At 39.6% G+C, this 18503-nt stretch overlaps 1 protein-coding gene across 1 annotated transcript; it reads left to right on the top strand.

Moving 5' to 3' along the window:
- Window positions 1-1542: 1542 nt before the first annotated feature.
- On the top strand, window positions 1543-17707 carry LOC137026494 (fibroblast growth factor receptor 1-A-like). The gene is made up of 7 exons (XM_067393847.1): window positions 1543-1687; window positions 5088-5120; window positions 5513-5685; window positions 10297-10420; window positions 15746-15930; window positions 16046-16190; window positions 16663-17707. The coding sequence occupies exons 1-7, from the start codon at window positions 1543-1545 to the stop codon at window positions 16698-16700; spliced, it is 843 nt and encodes a 280-aa protein (XP_067249948.1). The 3' UTR covers window positions 16701-17707.
- Window positions 17708-18503: the final 796 nt, after the last annotated feature.

The raw sequence follows: 18503 nt of genomic DNA, 5'->3' as shown, positions 1-18503 counted from the left end.
GGAAGCCGGAGGTTGACTGACTGGCCCGGCCAACCGTGTTTCTGGATGGACCGGACGACAACACTGATCCTGAACCTCTTCTACTAAGAATTTGGAGCCATTCAACCACAAAATTAAATTGATAGTATCGCTTAAGGAGAAACAAAAAACAGGTTCATCAAAACGGATAGTGTCGTCATCCAATCCATCCAAAAACAAGGAGATCAACTGAGCATCAGGCCAGTCAGACAAGAAAGCAAGCTCCACGAACTCCTCCACATACCTCTCCAGCGAACGACCCACCTGTAGGAGCCCGATGAGGCGATCGCCGGTTGTCAGAAGAGTGAGAGGCGCTGGAGGAGCAGGAGCCAGGGAGCTGGTGGAAGTCTCCATTTTTTTTTTGTGGAAAATCCGGTCGGTTTTGGTCCGTTCTTCTGTTACGGTTGCTGGTGTAAAGAGGAGGCAGATCACGGATTTCCACAAACATACAATACTTTAATGTAAACGAAGGCAGAGAACACCATACAAACTCTAACATAAACAGAGAACGGACGAGGAGTGAAGGGAGTGAGTGCAATATATGGGGAGTGCTGACAATAGAGTCCAGGTGCAGGTGATGAGTGACGATGAGGAGCTGACGAGGGAAGTGAGTGCAGGTGTGGAGAACAGGAGGATGCTGGGAAATGGAGTCCAGGGAAACAAGGGATCTGTAACAGTGCAGAGCTGTTTATGATTGATGACATGCTGGCTGGCAACTGCATGCACAGACTTGACCCAGTCTTGTTGCAAGAAATGTATGTAAACTATAGTCAGTTAAAAGTTTTAGACAGTTTTTGCCAGATAGTGTGCAGAAAATAAATTTCCTCCCTAAGTTCTATTCAGCCACTGAAATATTGAAGAACTATAACTAACCATGTAAAAATGTAGATGTAGAAGTTTGAATAATTACATCAATGACTTAAATTGGAGGGGAAATCATTATGGCTCTCATCTCTGGATCTGGATCTCAGTTTTAAGGAAGCCTGGAAAGAAGACGAAAGTGGGTTTAGAGGAGAATTCAAAATTTGGAAATAAAGGAAAAAATAAAGAATGACAAGAACGAACAGGAAAGAGTTGATCAGCCTGGCCCTAACAGCCTCCCCATGTAGAGTCTGGCAATGTTCTTGGTTTACTTAGAAATAGTTTATAAACAAAGGAACAAAGGAATAAACAAAGAAACTTCTTTAATTTTTTTTTTTATTATTATTATTATTTTTTTTTTAATCAAACATTTACATTAGCCAAGTAATCTGGTCATTTACCAAGCCTTCTTTCTTTGGGTTTTATTTTCTTCCAGGAACCATGCAGTTTTTTTTTTTTTTTTTTTCTTTTTTTTTTCAAAAAAAGATATTAAGTGCATGTTGCTCTTAATAAAACAAATGTGAATGGTTGTGTGGGAGGAGAAAAAATATTAACCAATAATATCAAGGTCCTCATTTCATAATCCAGTAAAATCCAGATGGTTGCAAATAAACTCCCGCCCAAATAAATATTCTGAAATAAATTTCTTGCACAACAGTGCGGATGTCCCAGCTATTTTATGGAGAGCTGAGCTGGATGCAAACAGAATCCTTGATGATAATGATGATGAAGACCATGCTGCTGCTGATCTCAGTACTCCTAACTCAGGCTCTTCAGTCCCATGGCATATCAGCCACCCAAGATGAGGGTAAGTCTTTTTTGTAGTCCTCTTGTTGTATCATGTGATAAACCATCAATAATAAACAATGTCTCAGAAACTTTTCAATTTAGCTGCCTAAAATAGTTTTTTTTTTTTAAATTGGTCATATCCTACACTTTCATGGCAACTTTTTCCAATTTAATCCACTTTTTGGTTTCTTTCACCGAAAACAGGTCTGATTTTTTTTTCACCTATAACCTGAAATTAAACTTTTTTTTTTTACAACAGTACCATTAAGATTTCTTCACATATAATTTACTTTTATGATTAACCTCATTACAACCTTTCAAACATCATTAAGATTTCTCACTTACCTAATTTAAGCTTAGTTTCAGTAAACTGCAAAATAGTTACTACAAGTAGTTACTCCTCTTGAAGGTGTTTTTTTTTTCTGTTGGATGCCAAATGCTAAAAACATTCTGGATTCAGTAATCAATAAACTAAACATCAAATGTCTACAGTATTTAATTTAAGTTAAGTTTATTTCATTTCACATTCATTTCTATAGCGCTTTTAACAACACATCATTTCAAAGCAGCTTTACAGAAAATACATGTCTATATAGCGGAACACTGGACGCACCACAGGATCAACCCCAAATAAGGACAAACTCCAGTAATGTCTCTTCTTGGGTGTTTACTCCAAGCATAAAATGGGACAGTTACAACAATCATCTGTTCTGGTTTCACAATCTTTCTCAGAACGTTTCACACAGACTTGTATAGCAGATTTTCTTTACAGTATCTCAAATTGTTCCACTTAATAAAATGCATAACACCAAAGGCACATTTTTTTAATATATAAAATTAATAAGATTTATGAATACTGAAAATTAATAAAACAATAATAAAACAAAATGAACACAGTGACTCATACCGGCAAGCATAAAATGTGATAGTGTTACTTGCAACAATTATCTGTTCTGGTTTCATAATCTACAAATACATCATTTAGTTTAGTCCCATCTTTCTAATATGCAGGCAACTTACAATATCAAAGTAACAATTCACAATTTCTGATTCTTCTCAACCCATATAACATGCTTTAAGTCATGAACTACATTACCCAAAATGCACCGCCGATTAGTTGCAGGCATTCCACTCTGTAAAAATAAAAGTCATGTTTGCATGTGGTTTGCATTGGGATTTTTCAGGAAGTTATGTACAGTCATTAACTGTATTATTTTGTCGTTTAATTTTATATGCTTTGATTAGCATTAGCTATGTGTCTTTACAGGTGTGTTTGGGATTTCTTTTGAGTCCATATATGTTTGATGTAAATAATTAATAAAAGAACTCCAAATAACCTTTATCTTTCTTTTTTTTTTTTTTTCTTTTTTTTTGTACTGGTGGTGAAAAGGAATAAGAATGACACTCCTGCATGTTTAATCATGTTTAATTTAATGTTTTGTTAGTGCATCATTGTGTCATGACTTTACTTTAAGGGGCCCATCATTACTAACTCATTATTAACTACCCATACACTAATATCAACTCATACCATGTTAATGCATTATTTTGTCATGACTTTACTTGAGAGGGCCCGTCATAATTACCCAGGTGAAATAAGCAAACAAATCATGTTATTATTGAATACTGATGCACAAAAAAAATCATGTATGGGCACTCTCTCTCGACGCACTGATTGCACATTGTATTTATGCACAGACACATTTCAGTACATTCATGTTGTTTTCACCCACATTCAGGATAATTTTTGGATTTGTCCTGTGTATGTTGCTGTGTACTTTAGTATATATACAGGTCAAGGCGGTTGGTTTAGGGTTTTTTGGCATCTCCATGTGGTCCGGAACAGTATCGCTTCTTGACTTGTCTAAAATATAAACAGCTCTTTGCTGTTGCATATACAATGTGAATTCTGCTGTTTCTTTTGTTTTATGTGTGCTTTGGTGTACAGAAATGTATGATTATATTAAATCATATCATTTGGTTATTTGGTGTCCTTTTTTGAAAAGACATAAAGTTACCTTTTAAAAAGCTGAAAAATACAGTTTTATGAAAAATCACACTTCAGTCTGATGGTTTGCTTTGCTGGATATAGGCAATGATGGCAAAATGGACGTGTTAAACAAGATAAATGGTTTGCTTAATTTCACAATAAGTGTGCAATTAATCTATTTACAGGCGTAATATATATATATGTGTGTGTGTGTGTGTGTGTGTGTGTGTGTGTGTGTGTGTGTGTGTGTGTGTTGTTTGTGTGTGTATATATATATATATATATATATATATGTGTGTGTGTGTGTACACACACACACACACACACACACACACACACACACACATATACAACCAGCTAGTGCATTCCAGTAATCTACTCTAGAGGTCATGAATGTATGAACTAACTTTTCTGCATCAGAAACAGATAACATATTCCATAGCTTAGCAATGTTTCTGAGGTAGAAGAAGGCTGTTTTTGTAACATATGATATATGATTATCAAAAGACAAGCTGCTGTCTAATGTAACACCCAGGTCTTTAACTATAGACGATGAAGTAACAATACATCCTTCTAGATGCAAATTATATTTTAAGAGAATGTGTACAGGTTTTTGGACCAGTAAGTAATACGTCAGTCTTATCTGAATTCAATAGAAGAAAATTACAGGTCTTCCAGTATTTTATATCTTTAACACACTCTGTCAGCTTGGATAAATTAGAGATTTCGTCTGGTTGTGATGAAATATATAACTAAATATCATTGGCATAACAGTGGAAACTAATTCCTTGTTTTCTGATAATATCACCAAGTGGCAGCATATATACTGATAATAACAGTACACCATTCCTTGCAGCACTCCATAATTTACTGACGTTATTAGATTGCCCCCGTTTAAATAGACAAAATGAAAACAATCTGATACGATCTAAACAACCTTAAAGCCTGTCCCTGAATACCAGTGTAATTTTGTTGTCGATCTAAGAGTATTTTATGATCTATAGCAGGGGTGGGCAAACTCGGTCCTGGAGGGCTACTGTCCTGCAGAGTTTAGCTCCAACCATAATCAAACACACTGGAACCAGCTAATCAATGCCTTCATGATTACTAGAAAACTACGGTTAGGTGTGTTTTATCAGGGTTGGAGGTAAACTATGGAGGGCAGTGGGTTGGAGCTAAACTATGGAGGGCAGTGGCCCTCCAGGACCGGGTTTGCCCACCCATGATCTACAGTTGATTTGCGTCGTTCAAAATTTAATTATGCCCCATGATCCAATGTAAATTGATTTTTAGTATCCATTTGTAAAGGAATTTTTAGATTATTATAATAATTCAAGCTTGAATTCTAACAGCCTTAATTATAACACATTTTTTATATCCAGAGATTGTTTACAACATAATAAAATCCTCTATTTCTGTTCTTTATCAGATGGATTTGATTACTCTGAAAATGATGATGAAGGTGAGTCTTCCTCAGAAGTAACCAGAAACTACTTTGTGGGTCACGCTTGTAATGTAAACTATGACTCAAAGATCTGCATATGCAATAATATCTGTATCCATTCTTTAGAACATTTTTAAGATTGTCCTTTAAAGCAGGAATTTTAACAGGAAATAGGACACATTTTTGTCTAGTAAACCACAGCCATCTTGTAGAATGTGCCGAGCTTTAGTTAATTAGAATGAAAATCTTAATTTCTTTTGATGAATTATTCTTTGAGTCCCAAGGGTAATATCAAGACAGTCAGAGGGAGTAAAACCAGAAGTGGTCCTAATATTGCTCACATCGTAGTTCCATTTAGTTTCAAAACAATAGTTTCAAAATGACCAATTTAATTTTCCTCTGTTCCTTAGCAATGGCGCCCTACTGGACTCGTCCTGACAGGCTGGAGAAGAAACGACACACGGTTCCCACCAGTTATACTGTAAGGTTCTATTGCCACGCCAGCGGTAACCCTACACCAACGCTCAAGTGGCTCAAGAACGGCAAAGAGTTTAAGAGAGATCAGCGAATAGGAGGATTCAAGGTGAGGAGACTACCTGTGCTGTCATCAAGTTCTGTCTGAGTTTTAAATAAGAGATGATCTGTCTTAACGCTGTCAAACTCTCATGAATAGCTTTGTGTAAAATTAGTCCACTAGTGTGGAACTAATGGACTCATGATATAAGCAATCAAATTCTCTGATCATTTAATTAAAAATAATTACTCCTCACTAAAAAAAAAAAAAAAAAAAAAAAATGCATCTGTTGAAACCAAGCTGCTGTCATTGTCACTAGCTCTGTCACTTCTGCACTACATCTCCCATCATCCTCCCTGGCTCCCACCTGCACACATTTCACAATCACCTGCACCTGCCAGCAATCGCCCTGGTCAGCAGCTCTATATAAGCACTCACCTCTTCTCCCATAATTTTTACATTTATATGTTTCTAAGAAAGTAGACTACTCTCCTGTTCTCCAGTGTAAATCCCCAATGTGTGTCTCCAACGTATATCTTCTATGGGTATATCTAGCAGGCACCTTAACTGTTTACTCACCTGTTAATAAACTGTTCTTCCTAATAACTTGTGGGCTGTATTCATGGGCGTAGGTTTGGTCTCAGCTTTGGTGGGGACACTCCAACCCCTCCAAACCCCCCACCCCCACCCACACCATCCTGTATACTATCCCTAAAGAGCTAGTATAACCATATAATCTCAAAAATGCACTCTCTGAATCTGCATTTGAAAGCCTGGTCAGTCACTACTGCTAGTTTATTTGTGTGGCTAGTTATTTTGCCTACTTACACTCTGACTCTGCTTTATGAAAAAGCTTCTTATATCCCCTTTCTTCTTCATGGGTGGCATCTACAAAGTACAAAAAGGGCCAAAAATACGGAATATTAAAATGTTTTTTTACTCTGGCCTTTGTATGTGGCAGAGAGACAGCCCTGGTAACTTACCGTCGGCGTCGTCAACATGCGCGCGCACACACACACACACGCCACCCGCTCGCTGCTAGTGCAAGCACAAAAGTAGTCCCGGCCCGCGCGTGTAGCCTGTCAGATACCCCGCCGCCAAATTACGGCGTTGTACTGTCGTCGTCCTGGCCGTTAGAATTGATCCAAATAGCAGTTCAAAGGAGCTTGCTAAATATTGGTGGGGACAAATTTGTCATCTCAAAATATTGATAGGGACTAGTACCTAGCGTCCCCCCCTAAACCTACGCCCATGGCTGTATTAAAGGGATAGTTTACCCAAAAATGAAAATTTGCTGTCAATTTACTCACCCGCTTCTATTGTGTTCCGTCTGTTTAGCGCGCATGCGCGCAGCAGCAATCGTTCACTGTGAAGTTTAGCAGCAAAATGGAAATATTTGCATGACTTTCTAACATTTACAGATGGAGAATAAACTTGTGAAAAGTAAGTTATGCACTGAGGAAAACACCATGGGCCCTATAATACACCCGGCGCAATGCGACGCGCAAGTGAGTTTGCTAGTTTGCGTCCGGCGCCGTTCGCGTTTTCCCGTTCAGCGCCACGTCCTTAAATTAGTAAATGCATTTGCGCCAGTTAGTGCGCCCATGGTCTAAAAAAGAGGTGTGTTCAGGCGCATTGCCGGCGCATTGCTATTTTAAGGAGCTGAAAATAGACTGCGCCATAGACCAATTCAAACCTGGTCTAAAGTCTAAAGCCAATGGCGCAATATTTTTTTGTTAGAGCGAGTTGGTAGAAACTGCGCCTCTGGGCGTGTCCACAGTGCGCGTTGACTTTGCTTATTACACACAGGGATGCGCATCACACAAACATGCCAAATATTAAAAACAAAAGGATTACAGTGTAAAAGAATATTATTGTGTAGGCTACATAAATATAAAAATGTAATGATGAATAGTCATTGCGTGTATTAGAATTAGGCTACCTGTTTTCAATTCAGCCTATTACTACTTATATTGATGAACGAAATTGTGCCAATACACACACATGTATATTAACTGACTCATCGCGCGGAGCTATTTGAAAGCCTGCATTTGCAAGCCCGCTTTAATTTCGCGCACGAGCAGATCGGTTTCTTCGCTTGAAAAGTGTTCAGCTTTTCCGCCAACAAATTCCGCCATGTAAATAGCAATCCGCCATGGCGCGAGCGCATCTCGCTCTTAAAGGGAATGGGAGATGGCACTCTGATTGGTTTATTGAACATTACGCCCATTACTCATTAAGAGAATAGGGACAAACCATTTAAAAAATGCGCCCTGGCGCACGGACCGTTTTTCCGTCGTTAAAATAGCAAAAGTGGATTTGGACACGCCCTGAGTGCACCTGCGCCATGCGCTTTACACTTTGCGTTTAGATCGTTAAAATAGGGCCCCATGTCTCAAACGCATAAAATAGCACAAAATGTATGCCGCTTCCTATGGTGGATCGATTTGAACCATGATCGACCTCTAGGGCTGCTTAAAAAAGCGTGCACGCGAAATTATCTTGACTAGGTAATCCTGGATCGAATTAGCAGGACTGCATGAACTTCAATTACCTTTTATGAAACCGCTTTAGCCCCAACTCATTTGTTAGGTTAATTCAAGTCAGGTTTTGGAGTTTAATCCTCGCTTTTCTTAGCATCTTTTATGAAACAGCCCTCTGCACTGAGACTTAGGTTGAAGATCCAAACGCAAGCTTTATTAAGTGTAATCTATTAGCATAATTTATAAAACAGGCATAAGGTCAAAACCACAGAACAAACCATCCAGATAATATGTCCATGGCACAGGCAAACAAGGAAATTCAGGGAGATCAAGACCCTGATACATAAACCAGAAGTAGCACTCAGAAAGGCAGTGTCACACAAATAAGACTTCGCAATGAGTGAATGAACACACAGGGAACAAATAGGCAAACATAAACGAGATAATGACAAACTGGTGGCAGTAATCAGAACATGATGAGTCCAGGCAATGGGTTATGGCAGGGGTAGGCAAGTTCGGTCCTTGAGAGCCGCTGACCTACAGAGTGTATCTCCAACCCTGAAAAAAAACATTCACCTGCCTATAGCCTTAGTAATCCTGAAGAGCTTGATTAGCTTGTTCAGGTGTGTTTGATAAAGTTTGGAGCTAAACTCTGCAGGACAGCGGCTCTTTAGGACCGAACTTGCCTACCCCTGGGTTATGGGAAATGTAGTTCATGAAGCGGTAAAGGAGACTGAAGCAGACAGGTATGAAACTGTGAAAAGTCAATATTCCCAACTATGATTGTGTGACAAATCACAAGTAAGCACAATTAATTACCACTTTGATGAACAATACAACACACGCATCCTACCTCTCTGTTGTAAACAAACACAGCGTCAGCTCACGTGTGAGTTTGCTCCTGCGCATACATCATAATGCGACAGGAAGCTCGTACTCCAGACTGCCATGAATGCACTCACCGTTTGCCAAGGCTGTGGACTATAGTTAATAATGTTGTAAATAATGTTCAGTTTCTTGCACAGACCGATCGTTTTGCTTCATAAGGCCTCAATGAATTTTCAGGAGCCACGGGTATTAATTTTGTTTTGCCTGTATGTTTTTTTTTTTATTCTCAAAGTGATGATAGCCATTGACTTGCGTTATATGAATAACCAAGGACTACGGTTTCAGCAAAAAAATCTTCTTTATTGTTCTACTGAAGAAAAAAAGACACATCTTGGATGACCTAAGGGTGAGTAAATTAACAACAAATTCTCATTTTTGGGTAAACTATCCCTTTACGTTTTTTGGTGTCAAAGGATAGTTTTGTGTGAGGAACAGATCAATATGTAAATTGATTTTCATGAACCTTCCCTTCAAGTAGTGTGAAGGGCTTCTGTTGAGGGCCCCTGCAGCTTTGTGTAGTAACCTCCTCTTCTTAGTAAACTCTTCCCAGTTGTCACACCTGCCAGCTGGAGTGCCTATGATAGCCACCAGAGGACACTCCTTCACCGCTCCATTAACTTTCCTGCTTAATGAACTTTGCCTACTGCCTGGACTCATTATGGTCTCATTACTTCCTCCTGTGTGTGATTAACTCATTTGTGTTTACCTTTATAAGCTCTAGGTTTAACTTACTCCTTGCAAAGTCTTGTATGTGTTACACTGCATTTCTGAGAGTTATTTCAGGTTTTCCATGTCATGGTTTTGATGATCTGCTTGTCTACCTGGTTTACCTGCTTATTTCCCTGTTTGCTTGTGTCTTGGTCTCTGTTATTATCTGGATTGTTTGGCCTGTGGTTTTGACCCTATGCCTGTTATATGAATTACAACTGTGGATTACCCCTAATAAATCTTTAACCCAAGTCTCAGAGCAGTTTGTGACACCAGTCTCCTGTGGTTTCTTTTGTTTAACAAGAGCCTGGCAAAATTGTTCATTTAGACTCCATTAAGTGTTTATGAAAATTAAGTCAGGCACACTATGAGTGTAGCAGCTCACATCTGGGGTTCTGTAGAGTGAGAAGCCATAACCTCTTATTAATTTTGCCCAACCATGTCTGAGATTCATTAAGTCACAACCAGAAGAGCTCTTCTGTCACCACATGATAACTGTCAAATCAGAATAATATGTAACAACAAATAATAAAAATGTAAGATATGCGTTTAGTCATTCATAGTTCTTATCAGATATGTGTATATCTCTGTTACTGCACAGGTTCGAGAGCACACGTGGTCCATCATAATGGAGTCAGTGGTACCGTCAGACAAAGGAAACTACACCTGCCTGGTGGAAAACAAACATGGCAGCATCAATCACACCTACCAGCTCGATATAGCTGGTCAGTCATATTTCTTTTCTTCTCTTGCATATTAAAAGTTAGTTTGATATAAATGTCATCTTCAAGGACAGGCACATGTACTCTGTTGCTTGTGTGTGGTAAATAATCCACTGCAAATATAAGTGTTTGAAATGTTTACAGGATGAGATCAGAGTATTTGGAATAAAGTAATTCAAACACATTCTAGACTTATACATTTGTGCTGTTAAACCCTTCTGGGAAGTCCCTGTTTACGAGTTTAGAGGTTGTAATTGCTGTGTGATGTCATGTGCATGATTTTGGTTTTAAAAAATGTTTTTTCCCCTTCTATACCGCAACAGAGCAAATAGGTGTTTGTTAGGCAGTTTGTAACTGTTGCTTGTATGTGTTATTCCTGTGCAACCACAGAGCTATTGAGAAATGTTTAGTTTTGTCACACAACAGTCAAGTCACCTTTATTTATATAGCGCTTTTTACAATGCAGATTGTTTCAAAGCAGCTTTACAGTGATAACAGAACAATAATGCAACAAAGTTTGTTTTGGTTGTACAGCAGCTCTAGAAGAAAATAGTATAATTGTCCAGCTTAAGTAAGTTTAGTGCTGATGCATTTCTGTTGGAAAAATCATAAGTTATTAATTTAGTTAATTTATCTATACAGCAGCTCTGGAGAAAACAGTGATGTCATCTTTCAGCTCAGTTCAGTTCCCATACAATGGTGTCATTGCAGGCAGATCAGCAATATTGTTGAGTCCAGTGTCCAGTTCCATCTGGTTGAAGATTGGATTCATCATGCCAGTGTGGAGATGTGTTTTTTTTTTTAGAGATCTGCATTGGCCAAACCTTGCCAAGATGCAGAGTACGCTTTCTCAATGCCCCCAGGCCTTTAAGGCACCGCAGTTCTTGGCAGTGAAAAAGTGGACAGAGGTTATTCAAAGCATCTCACCTCGGCACGGGACTTCCACTGGACCCCCGAGAGCCCAAGTTCCATCTGCTCGTTGCCGAGGGGTGGCCCCTGTGAAGGCTGCACCAGCCCTGCAACAGCCTGGACTGGCAGCTAGACCTCAGCGTTTAGGTGGGTGACCCAGAGAGGGAGAGACTGTGGACCTGTTTGCCCCAGCTGGGGTGAGCCTCACTCACATCGGAAAGCGTAGTGAATTTTACATGGTCAATAAAAAAGCAATTTCTTCTTACCAGGACTCACCAGATAGGGAGTATTCGCATAGTTGAACCGTATTGTTCTGATGAGCCAGCGTGACGGGCTGGAAAGCGCTAACCACATTTCCAGACTCTGTAACAGCGGCACCAATGGAACCACATCTGGTGTACCTGAGGTGGGTAGTTTGCGGCGAGGGGGAGCCGGAGGCTTTGCGTCCCTTACATACTTGTGACAAATGGAATCCTCCCGCTGTCCACTGTGGTATTCCCTAACCAAGGCCTCCCTTGGCACGGTTGCACTGGCTCACAGCTGGCCCCGATGCCTGCGCAAACATGCGTTTCCCCCAGTGAATCTCATTGCACAGCCATTGTGCTAAGTCAGGGAGGAAGAAGAACAAGTCCTAATGTTTGTGCTATACTGGCCCAACAACAGAGCTCACGCTGATGGCGTCGGCCCCTCTCTGGAGAATTCCCCAGAGGGGGGACCTTTTTTTTCAAGGGCAGTGTACAATCTGGTACCCGCGCCCAGACCTCTGGACCCCCACGTCTGATCCCTGGACAGGATGAGCAGGAAGCAGTGATCACCAGCAGTAATAGATATGATCACTCAGGCAAGAGCCCCCTCTACTAGATGACTGTAAGCACCTGTTCATTACATGGTGTTCTTCCAGAGGTGAAGACCCATGGAGATGTGGTGTCAGGTCTATGCTTTCCTTCCTCCTACAGGGCCTAGAGAGGTCCACCTCCACCATAAAAGTGTATGTTGCAGCGATAGCAGCAAACCACAGCATTGTGGGTGGCAGATCTTTGGGAAAGGACGACCTGATTATTAGGTTCCTTAGAGGTGCGTGAAGGTTGAATCCTTGAAGACCTCGCCTCATCCTCTTTTGAGAGCTTTCTTTGGTCTTACAGGCCAGATCCATTTAAGCCCTTAACAATCAGTCAAGCTTAGTGCCCTATATATGAAGACAGTCCTCCTGATTGCGCTCACCTCTGTCAAGATGGTAGGAGACCTACAAGCCTTCTCTGTTAGTGATTCATGTCTGGTGTTTGGGCCGGCACACTTTCACTTGGTCCTGAGAACCCGGTCCAAATATGCGGCCAAAGTTCCCAATACTCCCTTAAGTGACCAAGTGGTGGACATGTAAGCAATCCCTCCTGATGAGGGAGAGCCAGACCTGTCTCTGTTTTGTCCGGTGCATGCCTAGCTTTGGAAGTCAGCAGAAGGGGAAAGCGGTCTCCAAACAGAGATTGGCCCACTGGATTGTGGATGCCATTGTCCAGGCTTTATCAAACCCAAGGTATACCGTGCCTGTTGGGAGTGAGCGCTCACTCCACTGGGGGTATCTTGGCCATGTCGGCTTTGGTGAACAATGCTTCATTAGCAAACATACAATCTGCAGCAGCGGGCTGTACTACTGTACATTAATGGTAAATGTTTGTAAGGATAGTTATTTTGGGATTTACAAGTCTTCTAACTTCATGGCATGCATCTCCTGTTTTCCTCATCAGTCTTGTTGGGAATGTTGAGGTTGTTTCATCCGATTTAAAACTAGTGTAATCATCGAAAGATTTGTGGTTTGTAACTGAGAGGTGTGTTTCAAATCGAAACACTTCTCACTTGATGTCGCAACGCTGTTTAATAATAGTATCCGGGACTGGGAATAAATGCAGCTCCTTTTTAAGCTTTCGTTCCATTATTCACTGGGCTGTACTGCATAGTTCATAGTTGTTACTGACTGAGAAACAACTTCAGAAGATTCAGTGACAGCAGTACAAAATCCAAATCGTTTTAGATCGTTATGCAAGTGTGTTTGGCCAATTCATGGAACAGAAAGAATCAATACAAAAAATGATTAATTCACAAATGATTGGTATAGCTGGTTCAGTCAACAGAAATACAGGACACACATAATAACAGATGAAATATTCCCATGGAAAAACGTTTCTCGCGTCAGTCGGAGGAGCGTGTATGACACGCACAACGCGTATAGCCGTTCAGCTGCAGGCGCCACTGCGGCCATGTATCTAATCAGATTTAGCTGCACCGCCACGAAAAGAAGAGGGAGGTTGTGGTGCCCTCGGGTGTATAATAATAATAATAATAAAAAAAAAATAAAAAAAAAATCAACAGCCTAGAAATTTTGGAAGTAGGCCTAAACTATGATGGGTGGCTGAGGCTGGAATCAAACTCTGGTCTTCTAGTCAGCTGAACTGCTGCTTTACCACTGAGCTATGGTAGATGACAAATAACAGATGGACCCAAGGGCAGAAGAATAACATGTAGGCTTAGATGACTGAACAAAAAGTGTTTTACTGAGGAGTCCAAGTGCAATAGTACAACAAAATGGAAGCTGTGCTTCCACAGAAAAATACAAAAAACAAAAGATGAGTAAAAGGCAAATCAGAAACTCAACAGACTTAGCTTTCATGGCAAGGACAACACAGGAATAGTAGGCTCAAGACTGAACACAACTGAAAGAAAAAGGCATGCTTAAATAGGCAAACACAAACAAGATAATGACCCACAGGTGGGAGAAATCAAGTCCTAATGAGTAGCAGTACAATGTGTTCTACTGAAGCTGGGGCCACCAAGTGGCTGGGAGAGTCATTACATGGCAATAGGTGTCAGTGCCAGCTAGTGGGTGGGAGAGTCATTACAAGTCAGCACCAATAGAGGTTGGGAGAGTCATTACACGCTGGAGCATAAACCAAATTTAATTATGTTTATGCACAAAACTGTGCTCTCTTATGATTTGCCTCTCCTCTCGCTCAGATATTGTGTGCGCGCTCAAACTTTGTCCTGTGCTCTCGCAAATCACTCCGTGCTTTTGCACTAGAAATGAATTCGCTTGAAAGGAGACGTGAATAAGGGTTTGGGGAACGAAACGAGATTTCATGTCCAGAGGAATAGGCTAATTCATGTAATAGGCTTTTGTTAAATTCATGGAAAATCGCAAACAGATACTGATTTAACAGGCTCGCACGTACCTCTCTCATTTATGGAAGCATATGTGTAGCAAATTTCAATTTGAAATGTAATATGTAAAATGGCAATACATTTCTATATTTGAATTTACATTTTCCATACCATATGTGCAATGTTTGGAGCAAAATGATAATTCATATTTAACTATATAATTTACATTTGCTGTTGTTAAATTGAATTATCATTTTGCTCCAAACATTGCACATATGGTATGGAAAATGTAAATTCAAATACAGAAATGCATTGCCATTTTACATACATGTGCAATATTGCACAACATATGCATTGGTGTAGGTGACCTCTTGGAAGATGGAAATGTTCCACAGGACAACAATCAGCCTCGCCAAGAAAAGACTGATAGTAGTCGGAGAGGAGCAGCATGGCGTGAAAAGCTGGATGCCTGAAATTTCATCACATCTTGATCCACCCAGTGTAGATCATTAAACAATATAAATACATACAACATTTCATTATAATAAGACAAAAATTGTATTATGTTATGGTAATTGCTACACTAATGGCAACTGTCTGTGGTCTCGTAGTGCCCACAGACATGTGTAGTTTACCAGTATGTATTAATTTACAACAAAACATATAAGTGCTTTCATCTCTGAAAACATTGAACTTACATTTCAAGATGAATATGGGCGTGCTCGATGCCGATGTTTTCTGAAATCATCTGAAATGCATGCAGAGGATTGTGGGTATTTAAAGGCAGGGAAGGATACACCTGATCCATCCTTCAGAACATGCCGTATGAAGGGCACGAAACGAAGGCTACCTTCCAAGGATCCTTCACATTGAGATGGCCTTTGGCAGCGCTCGATGGCGTCACAGCCAAGATATGCAGCCTTTTAATGCTGAGAATACTAGTCTACATGCCTATGAAGGACTGAACTAGGATTCAGCCTTCAGTTTGAGAAACACCCACTGTTTCACTTTCTGTGTCCTCGTAACCAAAATGACTTTAAAAAACATACTAAACTTTGTTTTTATGAAATTCAAAAAAATGCCAAATGTTTTCTGTGATTTGTAGGTTTAGGGATAGGGATAGAATACACAGTTTGTATAGTATAAACATCATTACACCTATGGAGAGTCCCCGTAAACCACATATGCCAGTGTGTGTGTGTGTGTGTGTGTGTGTGTGTGTGTGTGTGTGTGTGTGTGTGTGTGTGTGTGTGTGTGTGTGTGATACAGAGCGTTCACCACACAAGCCAGTCCTTCAGGCCGCTGCTAACCATACAGTATTGGTGGGCAGTGACGTGGAGTTTAAGTGTAAAGTCTACAGCGATCTTCCGATTCACATCCAGTGGCTGAAGCACATCAAGGTGAACGGCAGCAGCGTTGGCCCTGACGGATTGCCGTACGTTCGGATTTTGAAGGTAACACCGCTTTACTAGTCCGAGATTGACCTCAAAAGCATTATTCAAAACGTCTCTCCTCTCTGGTGGGTTTTCCCGGAGCTCTCCGGCTTCATCCTGTGGTTCTTTCCTCTAGACGGCAGGCGTCAACACTACGCATAAGGAGATGGAGCTACTGCAGATCAGGAATATGGCTTTAGAGGACGCTGGAGAGTACACCTGCTTGGCTGGGAACTCTATCAGTCACTCCCATCAGTCTGCATGGTTGACTGTCTATGAAGGTATCTTTGGTTCTTGTGGTGCTCTTTTTCTCTAAAAGTGCTGTACTTCTTAATTGGTAAAACATTTTGTGTTGAAACAGTCAATAATAAAATGTGACATTCTGTCTGCCTAATATTAATCTTTATTTAAACAACTTAGAGTTCAAATAATACAGGTTTTAGCAAAAATAAAATGATAAACCATACATTTCAGCCTTTAAATCATTCTGAAAGAAAATGAATATATATATATAATTTTGACTTATTCATTTTCTTTCAGAATGATTTAAAGGCTGAAATGTATGGTTTATCATTTTATTTTTGCTAAAACCTGTATTATTTGAACTGTAAGTTGTTTAAATGTACGTTTTTACAGTCATTTTATTGCTCCACTCATATGGTATTAATTTTATCTTTATTCACTGACGACGTTGCCACACAGATACTGCAATAGTCTTCTCCACAGTGAGTATGTGCTTTATGTTTTCTCCAGTAGAGGGTGATAGAGTCCTGCTAATGTTCACTGAATAAGGAATCCCAGGACTGACGCTTCTGAAGAACTTCATAAACAGCTGTTTCCAGCACCAGAAATCCTACATGAAGATGATGAACTGCTTTAAAATGTTTTCTTTGCACACATAGTACAGATCAATGCTGAGTTTTCAGCAAAAGGGCAATCCAGAGCAAAGCAAACCACATGTTTTATGTGGTTCTGTTGCATCAGATGGCAACATGGGTCTAAAAATATGGTTAAGAACAATGTTGTGTGCCAGTGAATGTACAGACAGAATGTACGGTGCTTTGCTTCAGTCAGTGGTTGTTGTTTGGGCTGAGGTTTGTGCTTGTGGCTTGTACGTGACCAGCACATTTTGGACTACTGCATACTCAGGATGTTTTCTAGTGATACACATGACAGCCAACACATCTGGAAAACTACAGTACTTCCTGAAACCAACTCAGACAACTGTTTGGACTTCCTCTCTGCTGATCTGATGTAACTGTGTTCCACAGACAGGTAAAACACGGCCTTAAAGGGCCAAAACCAAAAATTCTGTGATCATTTAATCACCCTTGTGTCATTCCACTACCTTTCAGTTTGGGGTCTTTTTGAAAGAAGATTCTTCTGTGATAAGCCAAAATGCAGCATTCACCAAGGCTGCATTTATTATAAATAATAAAACTTCAGTAATAATTTGAAATATTACAACTTAAAATGACTGTTTTCAATTGTAAAATATTTTTAAATGTAAGTTATTCCCATGATCAAAGCTGAACTTTCAGCATCATTACTTCAGTCTTCAGTGTCACATGATCCTTCAGAAATCATTATATATAATATGCTTATTTGCTGCTCAAGAAACACTTATTATTATCAACCATGATACGTTTTGTCCAGGATTTTATGAATAGAATGTAAAAAAAAAAATTTGTTTGAATTATAAATATTTTCAAACATAATTGTTTTACTGTCACTTTAGATCAATTTAATGCTTCATTGCTGAATAATATTAATTTCATGAAAAAAAATCTTACTGACATCAAACTTTAGAATATGTATTTGACTTTCTGTAGAACATAAAAAAAAAGATAATAAAAATATATTTTGAGAAATGTCTTTTTTTTTTCAATAACTAACAAGCATTTAGCGATACTTAAAGTACTTTTTCTAAACTCTTAACACAGCAACACACATATATCACACAATTAGCCAAACAGTTAGTTTTCTGCCTAAATCCATAATTTGTTATATAAACACAAACTCTACATTTCAAAATGCTAAAAACCTTTTTCAACACATACTAACTCTATCAAAACACAGCAAACCTGATTCAAAATCGAGCTGTTCTGTCAAAACATTAGCACTAGTTTTCTATCCAACATGAACAAATAGTCAATCAAAGCTAACAGTTGATGAAATTATGAAAACTGCATTACTGTCATACCTGTAGAAAATATGAAATCCATTGTTTTTATAATTCAGTTTCCTTTTACTGCAGTAATAGTATAATGCATGCAAGCCATTCTACATTTTTGGTTGAGTGTTAAATGTGTGCATTCTTGGCAACAGAAGTAAGTCATTATTTTATATAATGTGCAGTAGAAAAAGGAAGAAGAAAGTAACAGAATTGCTCAGGGCAGCTACCGGTCAAATGAGTCCCCTATGCAGGACTTCAGTTGGCCCCTTGGTTGAAATCTCTTTCTGGGGTTGGGTGTGTGGTGTTGATGTTGCCCCCATAGAGGGTGGGATGGTGTCCACTTGGTAGTTAGTGCCCTACACAGACCACATATTCAGCATATATGGAACAGTGATGGTGGAATCGTTGTAGTAAAAGC

Source organism: Chanodichthys erythropterus, chromosome 9 (genome assembly GCF_024489055.1).
Source record: "Chanodichthys erythropterus isolate Z2021 chromosome 9, ASM2448905v1, whole genome shotgun sequence".
Taxonomy (NCBI): domain Eukaryota; kingdom Metazoa; phylum Chordata; class Actinopteri; order Cypriniformes; family Xenocyprididae; genus Chanodichthys; species Chanodichthys erythropterus.
Note: the sequence above shows the minus strand (reverse complement) of the source record. Positions and strands in the feature narration are given on the sequence as shown.